Below are 21,683 nucleotides of genomic sequence, written 5' to 3'. Positions count from 1 at the left end.
CCTTATTTCCATTTAAAGTACATGTTAATCATTATTCAGTGAAGATGGTTTTACCTTTCCAGATTCATTAATCTGGATTAACACTTATTATTATAGTACTTAAGTACAATTTGAACGGTATTAAATACCTCAATATTTCCCTTTTGTGCTACTTCCTAGACTACTTATCCTCTACATTTCAGATTGAAAGGTTGTATAGTCTTACTTTACTACATTGATTTGATAGCAAGCTATTTTGCTAAATCAAAAATAACAATACAAATATGTAACTCAACAAATAAACTAATATATTATTAGAGTTTATGTTATAAGAAACTAGCTTCACACTTCGATGGATCAATACTTTTTACACAAATGTACAATACTATTACTAATGAGTAGACCTTCTTTGAGTTTTGGTACTTAATGCTAATATGCTAACTTCGTACTACATTTGATACACTGTGGTAGCCTATAGCTGTTTTTATTTAAATGTTTATTTCATTAAAAGTGGTGCATCTCACAATTGTACTTGAATGTAACGTACTTAGTTACTGTCTCTGGATGGAGGAGATCCTCCCCAGGAACTAGTGTCACCTCTTTGTGTACTTCGTTGTCTTTCTTGATGCACTTCTGGTGCCTACCGGATGTTGCCTAGGAGCATTGGACCCCAACCAGCAGCACAGCCCAACAAAATGTGATTCTGTTGTGTTTTGGAAAACGCTGGTGGAAACTTTCTAGTGGAAATAGTTGGACTACAGTCTCCGTATTCCCACAGTTGGTCCCACAAGAAGCACGTGTCTACGGTAAGCTTTATGTCGGCTAGCTAGCATAATATACAAGGTAGCATTCAACAAGCTAACGTTAGCACTGTGGGCTAACGCTAGCACTAGCTGAAGAAGGTTTTCACTTTCGGTTGTGATAAATTCCACTTTAATTAACTTTAAAATCAGACATGTGGTTATTTCGATGGTGTGCATGAACGTGTCTGTGATATGAGTTTCCTGTTATCCATGGGAAGCGTTAACCTGACTTTTACGTGCCATCTGTGCAACATACATTTTGTAAATAATATATATTATAGTTGAAATGTTTTTTGTTCAAAGCTGGATTAACGGTGTCTTATTGTAAACTGTGGTTTCTTCAAAGCAAAACAATAAATAATGATATGAAACATGTTCTGGCGAAAGTAATGGACAAACAAAACAAATAGATCTTCCTTAAAATCCACAATCAAAGCCTTCATGCAAATAAATATTCAGATTATAAAATGTTTAATTTGCTCATGTGCAAGTGTTACACAAATTGTGTATCATATATATTTGAGTTAAATAGCTTTTTTTCAAAGCTCGTTTTATTGGTGTTTACCCTATTGTAAGGAAGTAAACAACACAAATGCTGTTCTAAAACATAGCGGAAGTAATGGGTATTTATCTAACTAACTCATAAAAAGCACTACATCTTAAATTGCTAAATATTTAATAAAATGAGTTCAATTGGCTAATGTTGTCCTCATTATTGTTTACATACTTTTATTCTTTCATCTGTTTTCATTGCTCAACAAAGTGTCCCACAGGGTCTCATTGAGCAACACGTCTTGTGAAATGGTGTGTCTGCTACTGGGTAATCTAAAAAATGAATCAAACATCACAGCCAGCTCCTGACTCATTTTTCTTTGGTAAAGTTGTAAACATCGTGTTAACGTGTTGTTAAAGTTTAACAGACTCAACATGTGAAACCATGTTTGTTGAAATGACTTTGTTGAACCTCTTATGTTATAGGGGACCTTTTCACCTTTAAAACACTCAGACATTTGTTTTTGCTAAGTGAATGAAACTTCTTTGTTTTACAATTATGGACGATTGTGACACTTAATTCATTTGTTTTTATTTGTTCTTTCTTTCAGTGTTCATGCTGTGTCTCAAAATTGTGGACCATGATGGATCGAAGAAGAGCCTTAACTATTCCATTTAATGTTGACAAGAATAACTTGGTATGTGTGACCCATGTTTTCATGTCATGCATGTTAAATTGCTTAATTATCCTGGAATGATTCTATTGTGAAGCTTGCTTTATGGCTGCCGTAATAGTTTTGCTAAAAGTTAAGCATAATCTCATGGTGATTTATTGTTTTATGGCTCTGACCTGCTTTTGTGATTGCTAATGTTATATTGTGAAATGATGTTGATCTGTGAGCTGTTGTTAAAAGAAATGGATCTCCATAAGGGCCAGAGGACACGTTACTGCTGAAGCATGAGAAGATGCAATCTGCTGTTTTCATTGCTTGTGTGTTTTTAAGTTAATCGTGCTGCCTATAAAATGTTATATGTAAAAGTAGTGTCTTTTTAAAGCTCTATGTTAGAGTTGCTGTTTTCAAATGGCTTGTTGGCCACTAAAACCAAAAACCATACATTTATCAACACACAAGGCAGAGATAATCAGCACATCATTAAAATGGACAAGCCGGTACTAGGGTATGCTGGTATGCCTAGAAATCTACTAAAAATAATAAACCAATCATCAAATTATTCCCTGACAATCAACTTCTCAATTTCCTGATTTATGTTTGCTGCTTTATTCCAGTCGACACGCTTCAAGACGTAGACAAATAATACAAAAGTAATTTATAAGCTTTGCTCATTTGCACTTCTATTTTGGAAATTTATACAAACACAGTAACTAACCACCCTATTAATTTTAGGTGGAAAACCCACTCGAAATCTCCATGCCATGTTTCTCACCAAAGTGTGGGAAGTTAGGCAGACAGGTACAGCGATCCTTCTCTGTGTGACCACATAGACAAATGTTATGTTGCTGGTGAGGCTTTTTCCGGGTTATTTTCACAAGACTCGTACTGTTACCTTCACTTTTCACAGGTTTCCTGGACTGCATTTGCGGGTTGCAAACGCAAACACCGTGATTCACAGCATAGAAATGGATCCACGGCTGCTTGATCACAAGCACGCAGACACAGACGCACTGGAAATGGCAAGGTGAGAAGAACTTTTTACAGATACGTTTATTGTTTTTGCTGTTGTTTTCAGACTGAAAAACCTGATTATTGTTCAAACTATAAATCAGAATCAAGTTTATTTCCAGGTACATTTACACACACACAAGGACTTTTATTTCCAGGTACATTTACACACACACAAGGACTTTTATTTCCAGGTACATTTACACACACACACAAGGACTTTTATTTGTTGTCTGTTGTTGCGGTAAGTAGGTCAACAATATATAAATATATTCAAGGCAAGCACTGCCTTTTATACAGTGCAGAGGGGATGTATGGAGATACGTGCGGCAAAGGAGCTTAGGCCGGATTCGAACCTGGGTCCACCGCATGGGGAACAAACCCCATTATATGGCCACCTGCTCTACCCACTGAGCTATACGACGGTCCAAAATAAGTGTTTCTAACAAACCATTTTTATTATTGAAAAAGACAAGACAAGTATTAACACCAAATTTTAATTTAAAATACAAAGAACCTTGAAGCTAAAAAACCAGAAACATATGTAGTGTTGTCCACGCTATTGTTCCAAGCCTGCTTTCTGCCTGGCTATAGCGCAGACCATCATATTACTCATTTTATATCTTTCTCATTTTGTCTTTAAATAAAAGACACTCTGTTGTGATCCTCTTAAATTGATGACTGTGCATGCATGAACTATATGCTGAATGTACACGTGCTTGTTTATTTTTGTTGGCATTATTTTAATTGAGGAGAGGTGACTGTGTTTCTAAGCCTCGTGTGTCTTCATTTTTCAACCAGGCTTACACTTTTCTGTTGTGTCTAAAATACATTGTCTTGATCGGGTCCAGTCTAAATCGGGTGTGCCAACAGTACGTGTTGAGTTCATAAATGCTTACATTATGAATTACACACCAATTTGCCTTCTATAAATCTGCTTGTGGATGAACTGGTTTTGTAATTTACCAGGAACATTTGTTTTTTTCACAATATTTAGTTTTATTGTTGTATTTAAAAGAAAAGAAACCCCTCTCCAGTAAATATTTAAACAGGCTTTTACGGACACCGTCACTATGCAAGTCTGTGGACACAAACACGTTTTCTTACGTTTTAAGATACAAACCGGTTGGACAAATGATACTGTTCCCATTTATTCAGAATCAGAAGTACTTTATTTATCCCAAACTGGGAAATGTTTGCGTTGCAGCAGCGAAATACAAAAAGAAGCAAAACAAATACAAATAATTAGAACTAAAAAATAAAGTAAAAATGAATGAAAATGAAATATACAAATGTACAGAAAGGCAATAATAATAATATAGTGTAAATGTACAATGTTAAGTCCAGTTTACAGAGGATCAATAGATTCATACAATCAAAACCATGACTCCTCATTTCTGAATGATTCATAGGAAGTGTGTGTTTAAGCAGTTATGTTCTTGGTGATTTTGTGATCTACCATCATCATCACACTACTGAGGCTGTATGTTAAAATTCATCCTCATCCCAAGTTTTGTTTACAATGCTACATTTTAAAGATAGCCAGCTGTCTATTGTTTGTGTGTACAGTAGCAGGGTTGCACATTACTCTTATTTGCTCCTACTTCAAAATAAACATTGCTCCCCTCAATCCGTGTAGGGAAACAGACTTTTTTATGGAATACATGGGTGGCAAAAGGGATAGATGTTATCAATGATCTCTTCAGAGACCGCTTGTTTATGTCGTTTGAGGACCTTAAGAACCGGTTTAACTTGACTGATAAAGGAATTTCTGGAAATATTTACAGCTGAGGAGCAGCCTTGGCTCCGTATTTGGACTGACAAGGGAAGAGGAAGAAGAGAATAAGATTCAAGAGTTTCTAAACTCTCCAAATACTCTACACTGTCCCTCACTATTTAATAGGAAAATGTCAAATATTCAAACTAGACTATTTGAGGGCCTGAGAAAGATATTGCAAAAAGATCTTGGTAGTGAGATAGGGGAAGACCTATGGCAGGATATAGTCTCAAATGTAGGTTGGGTTACCAGGGATGTGAGAAGCAAGTTTATCCATTATAGAATTGTGCATAGATATTATTTTACACCCCTGAAATTGTTTAGAATGGGCTTGACTCAGGACAATAAATGTTGGGAATGTAACAAAGAAGTGGGCACCTTTCTTCATGCTCTATGGGATTGCCCAATGGTACTACCTTTTTGGAAGGTGGTACTGAAAAACCTAGAAGGGTGGCTCAAAAAGCTTCTACTGGAGTCACCACAGCTTTGTTTGTTAGGAGATAAATCTCTTGTGGCCACCAGGCCTTACTAAAGTAGAACTTGGACTGACTTTAACAGGTTTTTATTGTAGCTGCCAGGCTTATTCTGCGCAACTGGAAGAGTCCACATATGCCAGAGTTTACAGAATGTCTTAAACTCATGACAGAGACTGCCTTTGAGATTATGATTGCCAGGGTAAGGAACGCACAAAGCAAAACTAACGGACTATGGCACATCTTCTAGGCCTATATTAAAGGTGTAACGTTTTAGGGAGGATGCAGGGTGATAGGGGACAGGAAGTTTATCTGCATACGTACATCTGTATGCTATGTTGTAATTTTGTATTTACATGCTATACGTTGCTGAATATGTGTGTGTGCGCGCATGTATATGTAGACATGTGTATGTGAGTATTGGGGTGCCAGGGGGGTTGTTTTCTGCTGCCTTTAAGTTGGATGCCTTTTGTTTTAATTGTTGTGTGTTTGTTCTAAAAATAAAAAAAACATTGCTTTTGAGCACCATGTCTCAAGGCCAAGCATATCATGACGGCACACATTGCTGATCTTAACCCCTCCCTCTTGATCAGCTGGTATAAAAAAAAACATCTGACTTGCAGTGGGAGATGAGCTTTAGGCCAGGATACATTAAAAGGTTGACAATGTCGCAGAGAGAACGTTGTTCTAGGAAGGTTGCGAATAACTGCTTCGGGCGGCAGTGGCTTAGTCTGTGAGGGCTTGGACTGGGTTTGCCGGTTCACGTCCCGATTGGACCCCAAAAAATGGAATGAGTTGGTAGCTGGAGAGGTGCCAGTTCTCTCCTGAGCCACTGCCGAGGTGCCCTTGAGCAAGGCACCAAACCGTGAAACTGCTCGCCGGCGCCGGGTACCTGGCAGCCTCCCTGCGCTGCCACCTCTCCTGCATGTGTGTGGTTGTGTTTGTGCATGTACATCATCTGTACATGCATCCTCCCTGTTTGTAATGTGTGTAAACACTACAGAGTGGGAAGGGAAATTTCCCTGTAAGGGATTAATAAATATATCTTCTTCTTCTTCTGTTTCATCCTGTAGGAGGCAGCCCTGTCTGATTCTGACCGATGTCCTAGAAACAGAACAAGGCAAGGCCTACATGGAAAGAATAAGACTGAGTCAAACTTCCAGAAATCGCAGAGGAGTGTCGAGTACAGTGGGGGAGAGTGGGCGAATCAAAGAGAAGCCTCTGGTCGGCAGAGACAAGAGTTCCAGTCAGAAGGAGGCTAATAAAAACGGAAGTCAAACCCCGAAAAGCAAGCAAAAGACAACGTCCTCACTTTCTCAAAGGTAGGAATGAGCTGTTTAATGGATAACTAGACATTTGGGGAATGTGCTTTCTTGCTGAGGGTTGGACGATTGATTCCACTGTCATTTATTTACCATAAATATAAAGCTAGAGCAATAATCTGGTAACCGTAGCTTAGCATAAAGACGAGAAAAAGATGGGGAAATCTAGTGTGGCTCTGTCCATATGTAAAAACAATTGTCTCCCAGCTCGTTTTAAAGCTGACTTATTAACATGCTATCATTTCTTTGTGTAAAGTTTGTGGTTCTTAGGACATTTAACAATCCTCTTTTGAGTAATAAATAAATATGGCATTAAGTCTTTCTAGGGCGGCACATGGCTGCCAGTTCAACCTTTTGCTTCTTCACTGTACAGCATTTTTCTCAGGGACTTAGAGTTGAGGTTCATTCTTAGTATATAAAGTGTAACACTGCAGCATGTGGCTAAAAAAATGACTGTTGTGTTTATTACTTTGTGTCTTCAGGTCAAAACACTGGAGAAGGTCACAAAGCCTTGATGACGACAAGGACACAGAGGAAAACAAAGATATCGAGCAGATGATAATAGGAAAGGGCAACGGAGACGACTTCAAATACGCTGGAGTTGTAGGTGTGTAACATACAGGCATTCGGATTCACGGTTTCTAATGTGCTGCTGTTTTTGCGTCCTTTTGACTATCACTTATTTTAAGACTCAGAAAGATTTATACTTTCCTGCTTTCCCCCCAACCTTCTTTCAAACGTCCTTTTAAGGGTTAATGCTATTGTTTGTGTGAAACAAAGCAGAATGTACCAGCATTTCCCTTTTACAAGGATATCCTTTTTTCAATTTTCTAATAATATAACTCGTAGTAGTAGTAGTAGTAGTAGTAGTAGTAGTAGTAGTAGTAGTAGTAGTAGTAGTAGTTAGTAGTTTTCAGTTAGTCAGAACTGTATGTGTTTTTCCAGCCTGATTAAGGTCATGGTTTTTCTCTCTGATACAGATTGTGGGTTTTCAGTGCGATGGGACCCCGCAGATGATACAGGAGGTTCCGATGAGTTCTCCCCAGCCAGCATCAAGGACAGGTTGTCTGATCCAGAAAAAGAAGCACAAAACCTTTTGGTGAGTGCCTTAAAGGGTCACCGAGAGTCTCACCGGAGCGACAGGCATGCTTGATTGTGTTTTTAACCGGCCTCATGTTTTGAATAAGCCTTTATGTTAATTATAGTCATCCTGCTTGTGGTTTCCATAACACTCCAACAAAAACCCTCAGACATTTTCATAAATTTGAATTAAATGGAATTATGAATATCCAGTAAAAAGCATTGAATGCGGCTTGGGAGCATTTAGGCCATAATTAACATCAGAATCGTTTGTGCCGCTTTTTGTTGATGAAATCAATTATACCTTTGAGGCTGTGTCTATAATGTTTTGTCATCTGCAATAATGCGTCACATATCTTTTACTTTAAAGAGAACACTAAAGCGCAACAACATGTCAAAAGGGCTACTGTGACGCTTCCACCGTTGTATAACTAATATATAAATAAGTAAAATAAATTGCAAAAAGACATATTAAGACAGAAAACCCCTAAGACCAGTCACACCCACCCCTACCTCCAGACAGAGCCACATTATGCAGTAGCGTCAAAAATGAGAAAGAAGGATTCAGCTACTCGCCCAGGCAATGCATGTGTATTTAATATGTTGTCAGACCACAATAGGTTGTTGGATTTTGTTCAATGTAGTAATTATTAAAGAGATGTGGTTTTCTTTTGAGGTTAAACATCATTTTTTCTGACATCATGTATGAGGAGATTTTTTTAGGCCACATGGACACAGGAGGGGGTTCTGCACTCTTCCATTATAGACATTTGATGCCAGCAATCATGGCCAGTTTGATTAGGCGAGCCTTATTCCTTTTGTTAGAAGCGATGTCAAGAGATATCGCTGAACAAGGCCAGTTTGGGCCGTCGTATACACCGATTCGGTGAGCGATTTGTGTATGTCGCCATCTAGCGACGGGGCCATTGCTGCGGTGTGCGTGCTCAATCATTACACTCATTATCCATTCAACAGTCATTGATGCTATCAATAATAGCAAGATAACCATAACCCCAAATGAATAAAGTTACTTGGTTGGACGATGTCAGACAGTGGCCTCCAGTTACTGATGAAGGTATCTGAAATTACTGATATTAATTCATGAATTAATATAATTAAATATTAGTAAACGGAAAGTAGAAGGAGATGTAAACACAGCTAGCTTCCGTTGAATTGACTTACTGACCTTAGCATGCTAACTAGCATTTAATCTTTAAGGACAGCCCACGTGATTAAAAAATAATGTAATTATTAATGTTGGAATTAAATACTTGTTTCAGCAATAAGTATGACATATTAAAATAGGATACAGCAAGAAAATAGACTGTCAACACACATCGCTATGTGTTGAAGTTTGTTGTAGCTAACATGCTAACGCAAGCTTACATGACATTTCATTAACATGATATGGCTGCGACGTGATCAAAAACAAAAACACTTTTTTGCTTCGTTTTAGATATTCAGGAGTATTTTATTCTTCGGCTGGCCAGTGATGACCAACAAAACAAAAACTACAGGTCACTGATAGAAGGTCAAAACTACCTGAGCTCTGGATGGGTCGGGCAAATACTACATTGCTTTTTGGACGACCATGTCATACTGAAAGGATCGGTGAGGTTTTCCCAGGCCATCCACAGCCACCACACTGTGGAAGTTACAGTGAGAGATGGGGGGCATGTTGAGAATGTGAAGTGTGACTGCATGGCTGGCAGAGGAAGCTGCTGCAGCCACGCTGCAGCACTACTGTATAAAGTCAAGGAGGCAGTCAAACATGGTTTGACTGGAATGTCTTGTACAGACCAGATCTGTGCATGGAATAAGTCTACCTTGCAAAATGTCTTACCTGACTCAATAGAAAACCTACAGGGTCCATGTGAAGGGCCTGGTCAGAGTTTGAAAATCACATCAAAAACATTTGCAAATGACACAGCAGTTGTACAGCATCTCACCTCTCCTGAGATGGCTGGCTTGGCCAGAATCCCTGGGACAATTTTAAACCATGTACTGACAGACAAGCCACAGAAGGATGCAGGGAATGAAGTCCCCAAAGAGCACAGTAATTGTGCTGAACATAAATGTGACCTCTGTCATTCAGTGTTCCAAAAATATGTTAAAATTGACAACTATATGAGGGAACAAATTAGAGAAAGAACAAAGGGCCAAAGTAGTCAATTATGGATGGATCAAAGAATCAGGACGTGATGCCTCTTTCTCATACAACACGGTTGCACGAGTACTTGAATTCTGCCAACATACATACTAATTTCAGTAGTCGACATAGGTTAGTATACATAAGGTAAACAAACGTTACGTGCAACTTCAACTTTCAGATAATCACCATCATCACGGACATGTAACGTTAGCCAAACATTACCTTAGCACGGACCTTCGCATACGTTAGCATAGCCTAAAATGTGTTCACACTGTAAACAAAGGCTCACAATGGTTAACTAGGCTAATTACCTTCACCAAGAAAATACTGAGAATAGGCCTACTTACCGTGCTGTTTTTATTTGGGATGAAGTTCTTTCTGTTGATGTTTACTATCCACACCTTCCGAACACCTTCATCCTCCACACGACCAGGGAAGCGGTGTAGACCAAATGGTCTACTACATGGACAGTCCTCTTTTACGCTTAAATTGTGTGTCTCGCACACAGACTTCTTCCATAATTGAAGCTTTTGGCTGTTATTGAAGCAGCCGATGACGGCACACGCCCTTCCAGACTGTCTGGGCATAATTATTGCTTTTCACAAATCTCGTTCACAAATCCAGCGAAATATCCCTTTTACTGTCTATGGAAATACCGCGAAATACACACTGCACGCACACCGCATCAATGGCGGCCGCTCTACTTCCGGTCACTTCGCCGAATCGGTGTATAGCTCAGTGGGTAGAGCAGGCGGCCATATACAGGGGTTTGAACACCATGCGGTGGACCCAGGTTCTAATCCGGCCTGAGTCTCTTTTGCCGCGCCTCTTCCCCTAAGTCTCCCCGCTTCTGAACTACACTGTATTAAAGGCACTGGTTGCCCAAAAAAAACGGGCCAGTTTGGGTGTACAAGGAATCACAAACCCAGAAATCTCTTGAAGAGTCTCCCATATCGACCCCCAGTAATGTTTTAATTGATTACATTCCCAGAAAAATGTGAATTAGGCAGTTATTGGTTAAGGACAGGATACCTCTGGGGTGCTTAACAGCTTTTAGAACATTGTCAATTGGGAAGGACTTTAGGGGAGAAGAGTTTTCACCATGAAGTGTGCTTAAAGATTGTCTGACTTGCAAGTATTTGAAGAAATTAGTAGTTGGGAGTCTAAAGGAGCTACGCAGCTGTTCAAAATGCCATAAGTAAGTTATTCTGGTAGAGATCCCCAAATGTTTTGATTCCCTGAGTGTGCCACATCTTGGATATTCCATCTCTATGTGCACCTGGCAGAGCAGGGTTGGTGTGGAAGGGGGTATTTTTAAGAGGTATGATAATACTATTGAGATGTTTCTGGATATGAAAAATGTGTCAATCCGGGAGTAGCTTTTGTGTATATGTGAGTAGAAACTATATTCACGTACATTTAGATCTAGAAGTTCTTTTTTGAGTGTTTTGGCTGCTGATGTTAATTGTTTAGAGGTGCCAGAGGATCTGTCGACAGCTGGATCCAGAACCAGATTAAAATCCCCTCCTATTATAAGCTCAGATGGATCACATGTTACCTTAAGAAAAAGGTTAGCATACAAGTCGGGGTCATCTAGGTTTGGTCCATAGATGTTAAGCATAGTAATCGATTGGTCTCCAATATATCCTGTTACTAGGGTGTATCTGCCCCACTTATCCTTCTCAACTTGTTTTACTTGGAAGGAGATCCCTTTCCTTATCAAGATAACCACCCCCCTTGCAAGGTAGGTAAATGAGGAATAGAATATTTGACCCTGCCATTGTTTCCCCAGCTTGCAGTGCTCTGTATCTCTTAAGTGAGACTCTTTTAAAAAAGCCACATCAATTGCCTTCTAAGGAAGGACAGAACTTTATGGCGCTTGGTTGGCTTGTTGAGTCCATTAACGTTCCAACTTAAGAGCTTATATGTTATGGCTGCACACATGTGATTGGTATAATTACGGTCAGTGGATCACAACACCAAGTGTTACAATAGGTGTAGTAGCTGAAGACATGGATTTGAAAAACCTTCATGAGTTGACGTAATAGCTTGTTTGTAAAAAGGAACAAATAGTAAAAATAAGAACATAAGAGAAATAAAATGACTGCCCTGTCTGGAGCCCCCCCCCTTTGATTCTTTCCATAACTGCGCTGCCCTAGCGAGTGAAATCAAGCTACCTGAACTGTGACAGTGTTCTAGTATATAAATTGTGTAAACTCCGTTGTGAACATATATTCCCTAGGTTATATAGGGACATGATATAACTGTATTTAAACTCGAAACTGAGTGCTTCAAGCAAATATTAGGGGCCCCCAAATAACAATAAAGGCAAATACGATATGACACCATATTGCAAATAGCATGTAGACCTCTAAGAGACACTAAGTTAAGCATGAACTAGAAATATAAAACAGTAAGACGAATGGCCTAAATGAGGCAGAGAGTTGGTCAAGAAATAAATCTTCAGGGGCCTGGTGAGAGCTTACATTATTGCGAATTTCTAGCTGCTGTGGCAGAAAAATTATGAAAAGAATAATAGGCGTAGAAAATTAAAACAATATTAAGTACACGTGTGTAGTAGATGTACATTTGAACCTCTCTGAGGATTGTTTGTTTCACTTAATGATGTACTGTGTCGAGCTAGGGGTGTGTGTGCAGTTACGGAGCTGAATAAAGAGATCACACTGTGGTGATGTCATATCTGCCTGTTTTATAAACTTTGACCAACAGGGGGGTTTGTGTGCAAATGAAGCCTCATGAGATGAACCCTTTTGCGAACCAATTGGCTGGAAAGCTTCATAAGGCGTCATCTCGCCATCACTAGTTGTTTGAGTTTCTTCATTCTGTACTGTCTCCTCAACAGAAGAGGAAAAGAGAGGATCCAGTGTCTCCCTGCAATGGAACAAGCAACCCCAAATGCCACCGTGACAGTGTGCTTCGCCTCAACGGAGATGAAGGAAAAGATGGAGGACTGTCCCCAATGAGTGTTTGGGAAAAGGAACCCGATGAAGACGAAGATCTGGGCAGCCCGGACCGTACCATTTTACAGTTCATGGTGGGAGGCGATGATCAGACGCAACTTCTGCTCCCAACCCCCATTCCTCATTTAGAGGCCGGAGACTCTGTTGCTACCCTCAGACGAAGTCTTTCCTCGAGCCAGGATAACACGGCCACAGCCAGCCTCTCCGAACCCAGTGAGTACACCAACAAAGGATAAGATCACCCCAAAAACTGGTATTTTAATTCCACTGCTAAACTTTTCTTTGCAATTATCCAAGAGGAAACTCAGGAAAACTGTGACTCAGTCACTCAGAGCTCCATTCCATGTTGTGTTATATCAATCTATAAACAAATGATCTGATGTTGAAGCTGAGCACTTAGCTTCTGTAGACTGTTATTGAAACTGGTTTCTACATTATCACACGGTCTTCCAGCTAATGCAGCAGGATTCACGCACAATATTCCCAGATCCAAACCAAGCTCAAATAATGTGAGTCTAATAGCTGTTGTATCAGTAGAGCCTCACCAATACTGGATTTCTGTGGGCGATATCATTATCACCATTTAAGAGAATTTGTTAATAATTCAGATAAAGATATTTTGGACAAGATATTTTAGATTTATAGTGGCTTTGTTTTCTATATAGTATACATGTATACTATATGTCTAAACACAACCTATTTTCTTTTAAACTACATGACTGTTTTTTATTTGATTCATTTAACTAAAGTTGCAAAGTGCTTAACAAAAAAAAGCTAAATTGATCTATAAATTAAAATCCTTGTTATTTCTGTGTTTCCTCTTTGAAGCTATTTCATTTTCTATTTCAGTCGTTCTGTCCAGTGATGATGAGGAGGGCGCTGACGCTGCTCGCTGCAGCCTAGCGATCCAAACACTGGACTCTGTGGAAGACGCAGTAATACAGTCACAATCCCCACAGGAAGCTGAGGACAAAGAGCAAGAAGCTTATGACCTAGAGGACATGCAGGTCAGCAGAACTTCTCCCTGTTATATGACTGATCCATACCTCTTAAAGGAACACATTTTTGATAACAAGATCAAGAATCTTGCTGTCTTGGATTATAGTAAAAGGAAAAGTCATTAATTATTTGTTTTTATCATGTGGCACCTTTAAAGTTTTAGCCCTGGTTTAAAAAGTAAAAATGTAGCACTATATGAAAAAGCATGATCATTTATGAGCCTGGGGATATCAGCGTTAAATCACAGAAGCTTGAGTGAATAATAACATGTTTACATAAATGTTTCCCTCTATTGCAACTCATCATTACAGGGTATTATGAGAGAAATGTTTGGATATTAACATACAATAAAGTAGCAGCATGCATAGCTGTCAGTGTGTCATTCTACTTACAAGCACTAGATGGCGCCAACAGAAAGGAGATTCAAATCCCACATGTAGAGATTTAGAAATATTGTAACTGGAAAAAATTGTGTGTTTATATTCCTATACATATTTTTACTGTTAATGTGTACAACCAATTTGTTTGAACCAATTTTTTCCAAACCGTGTATGTATGTTTCTGTGTTGCAGATGCTGCATGTACTTGTAGAGGAGCCCTGTTCGCTGACAATTCCAACACCCAGTATAGACTACTCCTTCTCCACGCTACACTGCGGAGGCTTTCGAGGGAGAGCGGATGGAGACATCATGGTATAAACCAAAAATAAATGAATTTGCAGATGCTGAACACAGTAGTTTCTTTTAATCACATTTCAGGAGAAGGAGTGTAACACATTGTTTACTCTTCCCTTCACAGATAGCCGACCACAAAATCATCATTCCACTGAAAGGTAATGATAAGAAGTGTCATTGACGAGGGAAAACATTCACAGAGTTGTTGAGAGGACTTGGCCTACCTGAGCCCTTTGGTTTGAACTTGTTTTGGTCATGCTGTCTGCACACATCCACTCCCAGCTTACTGGTCTATTTCAGATGGTAAAGTATGTGTGTGTTACTGGATTAGACTCTCAAGGTACTAGAGCAATCTCATCTTTTGAGACCGTGTTTGTGTGTAGGAAATACAGTATGTCTGGTTAAAAAAAAAAGAAATAGGTTGCATTGTAAACAAATATTCTTGGGTAGATACACGTTTTCATAGCAGGTAAACGTTTGTGCCTGGAAAACAAATCACGAAAGAGGTCGCTGATTTCATCAGCCTTGACCCGAGCCTTCAGGGCTTTTCAAAGAGCATTTCCAGGATGCAGTCAGGCAAAAACTACTTGACATAAAAACAAAAAATACCTTTAGAAATTAGAAAATTAGATTGAAAATTGATTGATGTAAAACACTTCAAGTTGTTTCTTTGAAATCAGTAATCTTGTAAATGAGGGATATTTATATTATTTTCTAAGATGGCGAGGTCTGTCATTTAGTCACACAATCTTTCTACCTCTTTACTGCAAACAGAAATAACTTTAAAACCATTTGATGGATTTCAATTAAGTTGTAGCACTGGAACATCTACATAGAAAACCTTCACTGTGCAGGACCTCGGTTGTCTCACTTTGGTTATTAAACATTATTTAATAATTAATATGAACAATGTGAGCTCCTAGGTTGACCTGGCCTTCTTTTTCTTCCCAGATGATGATGATGGAGAGGTGGAGGTGAGGGTAACTGTGGACCGTACAGACATGAGGAGGTACAGCGTGTGGGAGGAGCCGGAACTGGTGGAACGGGATTTTCACTTTGAAGACGGCGAGGAGCCTTTCCCTGCCGCCATCCTTCTGTTATACGTGTCAGAAACGGCTGCAGCTGCTGTAAAGCGAGACCTCCAAAAGCTGTGTATTAACCAACACAGAGCGACGAGCACTGGTGAGACCAATAGAGAGCTTTGTGTTGGTCTTAAAAGGATACACTCCAGATCTCTACTGTTGGCGACTTTCCTTTTATTTTTGATGGTTGGAATTTACAAATGTCAGTTTGTCTGTTCATACTTCTTATGTCATTTTGAGTAATGTTTGTTATGTCACATAATTCTCAATGTAAATCTGCATGGTGCACGATAACCTTAACTCTACCTTTTTTGATTTCCCTTATGTTAATAGACAAGGCGAGCCCGTTTCTCCTGCTGACGCTGACACATCCGCTGGAGGGAATGGAGGGGGCTTTACTGCGCTCCCTCCTGGAAATTGACTGTATCAACAGTCTGACAAAAGAAACTTTTGATTGTGGCTCCAAAAGTAGTTGTTTAGACGACTTCAACAGTCTTGTTCTTTCTCTGGATGATAGCATTGAGCTGATCAGAAGAACTGGACTGGACTCTCCCCTGCTGTTTTTGCTGGGCCTGGAGAGCTCTTACCCTCCAGTAGACACAGACGAGGATGATCCGCACTCTGATACAGACATAAACACACTACCAAACCTCGAGCTGGTGGTTGATTCACAGAAAGAGACAGAACTGAAGCTGGAGACAGAAAGGGATCAAGAGTCAGAGACAGAACTGAAGCTGGAGACAGAAAGGGATCAAGACTCAGAGACAGAACTGAAGCTGGAGACAGAAAAAGATCAAGACACAGAGACAGAACTGAAGCTGGAGACAGAAAAAGATCAAGACACAGAGACAGAACTCAAACCAGAGGAGGATCGCAAAGAACAAGAGCTCGAACAACAGCCTGAGGTAAAACAAAGCAATATACCTCCTTTTTTAGGAAAATGTTTATTTTGTGCGACAGGTGGAATCTGAGGGATTTTCCTTAAATACAGTCTCAATAATAAAATGGTACTTATTCACCGGAAGATACTCAAACATTTGAGAGTATTCTAAGAAAGATAAGCACAACTGGCAGCAGATTTTTCTTTTCATCTCCTGTTATTCATCTTGCAACCCCTCAGATGTGTGTTCCTCTGGATGATAACCATTGGTCAATGGTATATGATTATAATTCTGCTCCTATGATTCCTTCCTCCCACAGAAGAAAGAGGAGGAGCCCGCTCGTGTATACACGCTGTGCCATCGTCGAACAAAAGATTCCTACCAGGTGTCCCTGTGCAAACCGGACTCCAGCTGGGCTAAATTTAAACATCGTGGACTGGCACGAAGGCAAGTGACCCGCATTATGATATATGCTGCTTCTCATAGAGCCTCGCCCTGCACAGGCTGTCCAACTAAGCACAACAAAAACTGCAATCCTAACTGCATTCACACATCTTAAACGGTAACAAAGATACAAAATGTTTAAAATATATTTTAAAAAATAGCAGAGTAATGTGATCAAACAAAGGGAGTGGTCTGAGGGACAACAAATATCTGTTCTTGTAAATTGTTAGTGATATCAACAGAACAGACATTTTCCTCGCATAGCATCCCTGCCTAGCCCTGCGGATGATGATCAGTTAAAATGTGCTCTTTGCATCGACGGCTACATCTCTAACACATGACTAACCTTTTCTTTCCTCCACCTCTTCTCAGGTTGATACAGTTTCCTCCCCCACCGTTGAAAGGAGGGATAACTGTCACAATGGAGGACCTGCAGTGCCTCGACACCGGGATCTTCCTTAACGATGTTATCATCGACTTTTACCTCAAGTAAATAACACATTAAATGTAATTTGGTTTCTAAAACGTTTGGTAGAGAAGAGATGCAGTATTGAACAGATCGTGTTGCTGTTTGAAACAGATACCTCCTCGAGAACGCCTCTGCTGCTGTGGCCGAGCGCTCGCACATCTTCAGCAGCTTCTTCTTCAGGCAACTCACACGCAGGGACAACGCCAGCGAGGGAACCACAGTTACCAGTGACGCGTGAGCATACCTGCTTTTTTTTGAACTTTTAAGAGAAAACTCTTTCGTCAGGATCATCGCAATTTCTTTCTTCTTCGTGGGTTTTTATGTATTGCCAAAACTCTGTAAGTGTCTAGGCTTCCAAATGGAAACCTCACTTTCCAACCTTACAAAGTGAAAAAGAGTAGAATCAAGACAAGTATCTCAATAAATAAAGAAAGGCACTCTTTGATGTATAGCTTATCAACCTTTAACTTAATATTTTGGGAAGTGATCAACAAATAACATGTTTTACCTCTACTCAACACTCGCCCTGCTCCCTAAATGTATTTCGCTCAAGACATGAACATTCAAAGTAATTGTGAAACTTGTATAAAAAACTGGCACAGGAGGGACATAGGTCTTACATTTCCAAGCACTCTTAGCACCCACGTGTCTACAGTTATTTGTATGGTTGAAAAACATTGTTAAAACTTTGTGTGCACCCAGCTGTCAGAGGCAGAGACGGCACCAACGGGTGAAGACATGGACACGACATGTGGACATCTTCAAGAAGGACTTCCTGTTTGTGCCTGTCAATCAGGAGTGAGTTACATTAACTCTGAAGAGGTGTATTGTTGAGCGTTTCTTTTGGTACGTCACATTATGTATCACGTTGCTTTTTTTTGTCTGTTTAGGGCTCATTGGTATTTAGTTATTATATGCTTTCCTGGGCTGGAGGAACCAAAATCCGAGACCTGGAGTGGTCCTGACTCAAAAAAGAGCCAGGGGGGGACAGGACAGCAGCAGGAAGAAGAGGCAGCTCAAGGGTCAAAAAGCCCGAATGATATCACAGAGACAACACCTACATTAAATCACCTTGACAGTGTGGACACAAAGACGGGTACGTTGGAAATGAGACTGAATGACCCATGGTTCTTCATTGCTATGCTACTGACTCCAGAGCTGACACTAAAGGTATTTATTTTGTGTTTTTAGAAAAGGCTGAGGAAAAATCCACTAAAGACACACGCCCTGGTCCAGTGGTAAGAAAGAAGTCATCAGGAATATCAATAGCGTTGCTTTTTATTCACAGAAAATGTATTGTTTTGTAAAAATGTTGCCTTTTTTTGTTCTTTAAGTCAATCTTTTCATTTGTTTGTAGAACTGCACAGAACAGACCTTCCAGAAGGAAACCGGTATGAAGAGGTGAGTGGCCGTGTCTGTCATTATACATACGTACCTTATGTGGATTTAATGACAGATGTGCCTCTCCTCTCTGTAGGCCATGTATTCTAATCATGGATTCCCTCAAACTTTCCCTTCATGAGCGAGTCTACAAACTCTTACGGGAGTGAGTATGACACTATTAAGTTGTCTCTTTATAGCTGCATTTGTGTGTTTTATAGATGGATACGAATTGATATGCATTTCTTCCTCAGGTACTTGCAGTCTGAATGGGAAGTACGTCGTGGTTCATCGAGGGACTTTAGTACTGATCAGATGCAGAGCTCGCACTGTAAAGTTCCCCTGCAGGACAACAGCAGCGACTGCGGCCTCTACCTGCTGCAATACGTCGAGAGTTTTTTAAAGGTAAAGACATTTTTAGAATTTATTTTCCTGGGGCTCAAATAGTGAGATTTTTTATCGTGATATTTGATCAGAAACAACTTGAACCCTTCTGTTATATTCGTTTTTCTGTAACAAACATTCCTGGGTCAATGTGACCCAGGAATTTTTAATTATTCAAAAATGGTCAGAAACTCCAACATCCTGATCTTTTTGTTTGTACCTCTTATTACTATCAATTCAATCAATATTTAGTGCAATTGTGTTATTCACCTCTCACAGATAATGGTTCCATTAGGATAATTCACTCGTTTTTCAGAAAAAATATACATTCAAACACATCTTTCTGCACATTGGCAAAAACTAGATATATAATACATTAGTTTTGCATAACATCAAATGTTTTTGCATCAGGTGATGTTGATAAATAGAGATGAGACACCTCTTCTGTTCAGGGTCAAATTATAGTGTTGGGGTCTGTGGGACCCATTTAATTTTTTCTCAAGCAAAAAAGGATACAATTAATTATTTTTTCAAACTCAGACTCAATGGCCTTGGTTCATTTACTATGAAGAATATATATCATTACACAATTTTAATGACCACACGTTGTACACCCCCCCTACACATTTACATTACATACAGGATGTTCGGGTCCAGTGGACCTGAGGCTAATACAAGGGTGGAAATTGTAGTGTTGTCCTGTGTAAACTTCACGTGTGTGTGTGTGTGTGTGTGTGTGTGTGTGTGTGTGTGTGTGTGTGTGTGTGTGTGTGTGTGTGTGTGTGTGTGTGTGTGAGATAATATGTTTCACATTTGCACTTCTGCCCCCTTTTAGCCTCCACTCATTACAATCTCTGTGATATAAACATGTGGGGGGGTTGCAAATACATGACATGAACAGATTTTCAAACTTTAAAACGGGTCAATTTGACCCTGAATGTAACAGGAGGCTTAACTTTCCATGTTTAGAACTCAGTGGGATATTTCAATGTTTTTAGTGCATGTACACAGTAATTCATTCTTCTGTTGTTCTTAGGACCCTGTGGTGCACTTTGATCTTCCTCTACAACTACAACGATGGTTTCCACGGCAGCAGGTGCGGAGGAAACGAGATGAAATCAGAGATCTGGTACTGAAACTTTACAGAGAACAGAACGTGGATAGTAACAGATAGACTCATGACGGAGCATCCATTCCTGTAGGCATTACACGACACTGCTCATACTGAGCAACGGACATCTCCGCATGAACTGAAAATATTCCCATTTGCATCAAACGCTGTTATGGATTTATTGTTTGACGCTTTCACTCAGAAAGAAAATTAGTAAACCGCTGACTCTCTGTTGGACTTCTGGTTGAATATGAAGGCATCAATTACTTCAGTTTAGCAAACTGTTTTATCTTCACATCAACATGTTTTGTAAACCCTGGGAAACTATTGATTGTTTTTAATGGTGCAAGATTTTTATTTCATTTTGATGAACTCTATTATTTATTTTACATTTGGTTAAAGAAGAAACCACTATAAGGCCTAGTTTGTACAGCAGGTTGTCGCCCTTTCATTATTTAGTTCCCTTCCGTTGCTAACATTTCTTTGACATTTGAGTTTTATTTATTTCACTCTATCATGCGGCAATGTTAATTTATCAAGTCATTAAAAGTTTGCTGGAAAATACCATTAATTTTTTCCAGATTTGCCATGTTGATACATACTAAACCACTCTTTTTAGTATATAGATTCAGAAGTTATCTGTTCTTGCGAACTTTGGGACAAATTGTTCCTCATCATGCAGTCCAGATCATAAGCTGTGTGTTTTCTGTCATAACACAATTTAATCCGTAATTCATTCTTAAACTAAAAAAACAACTCGCCTAAAAGTTATGCTCAAAAATGTAAACCTTATTAAGAGAAAGTTGAGTTTGTGCCTAATTTCTTTTTAGCAGAGATCAATCTCGATGTGTTTTTACAACTTTTGCTCAAATGTTTGCACTTGTTATTTAGTTTTTTAGACATTGTGTTGGATGAATGTACAGGAGCTCATTCCAAAATATATTTTAGGATCTTATATTAAAATTAGTAAACCAAATACCAATCATTATTCTGGTAAACCTTGGTCTTGTTTTTATTTTCTTCTGGAACCAGAATAGCTGCATTAAAGCCCAGTATGTATTCTAGTGTCAACTGGACAAGTGTGGGGGTCCTGACTCCTGACCTCTTGTCCTACTTGGTAACAAGATGATGATTAGAGGTTTGTAACTAAACAAGAGACTGAATGTGTTGTAAATCAGCTGATTTGTTATTTTCTAAGTATTACACGTTTTCTTTGGCTCGAGTTCTGTTAACACTTTTTTTCTATTATTGTAAATAATTATCTTTTTGACCAGAGAAGCCAAAAGGCTTGATTTTGTTCTGTACAATAAAATGCCAATATAATCTGTTCAGAGAGTTACATGGTCGGCTTAGGTGTATTTACTGTCTCAGCCTCTAAGATCTCCTCTTCCAGTCTGACCCTGAGTAATCCCCCTCCCATTCTGTACGGCAGTGTGTCGCAGCTTATTGGTGTGTACCACATATAAACTCCATCTCAATTTATGAGGTACACCTAGCTAAAACCAATGCAGTTCAATA

At 39.4% G+C, this 21,683-nt stretch overlaps 1 protein-coding gene across 3 annotated transcripts; it reads left to right on the top strand.

The window, feature by feature from the left end:
- Positions 1 to 602: 602 nt before the first annotated feature.
- Positions 603 to 21,500, top strand: senp7 (SUMO specific peptidase 7). 3 transcript variants are annotated; one of them, XM_063887815.1, is made up of 22 exons: positions 603 to 785; positions 1,886 to 1,972; positions 2,856 to 2,972; positions 6,280 to 6,528; positions 7,011 to 7,135; positions 7,509 to 7,627; positions 12,624 to 12,954; positions 13,591 to 13,748; positions 14,313 to 14,432; positions 14,539 to 14,572; positions 15,366 to 15,596; positions 15,830 to 16,401; positions 16,697 to 16,824; positions 17,194 to 17,310; positions 17,402 to 17,524; positions 17,993 to 18,088; positions 18,181 to 18,386; positions 18,482 to 18,528; positions 18,648 to 18,691; positions 18,768 to 18,836; positions 18,925 to 19,075; positions 20,091 to 21,500. In XM_063887815.1, exons 2-22 carry the CDS (start codon positions 1,953 to 1,955, stop codon positions 20,226 to 20,228), a joined length of 3,195 nt encoding a protein of 1,064 aa, XP_063743885.1. In that variant the 5' UTR covers positions 603 to 785; positions 1,886 to 1,952; the 3' UTR covers positions 20,229 to 21,500. The 3 variants fall into 3 exon arrangements, with proteins under 3 accessions (XP_063743885.1, XP_063743886.1, XP_063743887.1); XM_063887816.1 differs by lacking the exon at positions 603 to 785 and adding an exon at positions 2,681 to 2,746 and having other exon boundaries at positions 1,885 to 1,972; XM_063887817.1 differs by lacking the exons at positions 603 to 785; positions 1,886 to 1,972 and adding exons at positions 2,582 to 2,598; positions 2,681 to 2,746.
- Positions 21,501 to 21,683: the final 183 nt, after the last annotated feature.

This window comes from Eleginops maclovinus, chromosome 7 (genome assembly GCF_036324505.1).
Source record: "Eleginops maclovinus isolate JMC-PN-2008 ecotype Puerto Natales chromosome 7, JC_Emac_rtc_rv5, whole genome shotgun sequence".
Lineage (NCBI taxonomy): Eukaryota > Metazoa > Chordata > Actinopteri > Perciformes > Eleginopidae > Eleginops > Eleginops maclovinus.
This window is presented reverse-complemented; position numbering and strand designations above follow the sequence as displayed.

Coding starts and splice junctions, on each gene's coding strand:
- senp7 (XM_063887815.1), top strand. CDS start 1,953: ATGTTGACAAGAATAACTTG. Junction 2,973..6,279: donor GACGCACTGGAAATGGCAAG/GTGAGAAGAACT, acceptor TTCATCCTGTAG/GAGGCAGCCCTGTCTGATTC. Junction 18,529..18,647: donor ACACACGCCCTGGTCCAGTG/GTAAGAAAGAAG, acceptor ATTTGTTTGTAG/AACTGCACAGAACAGACCTT.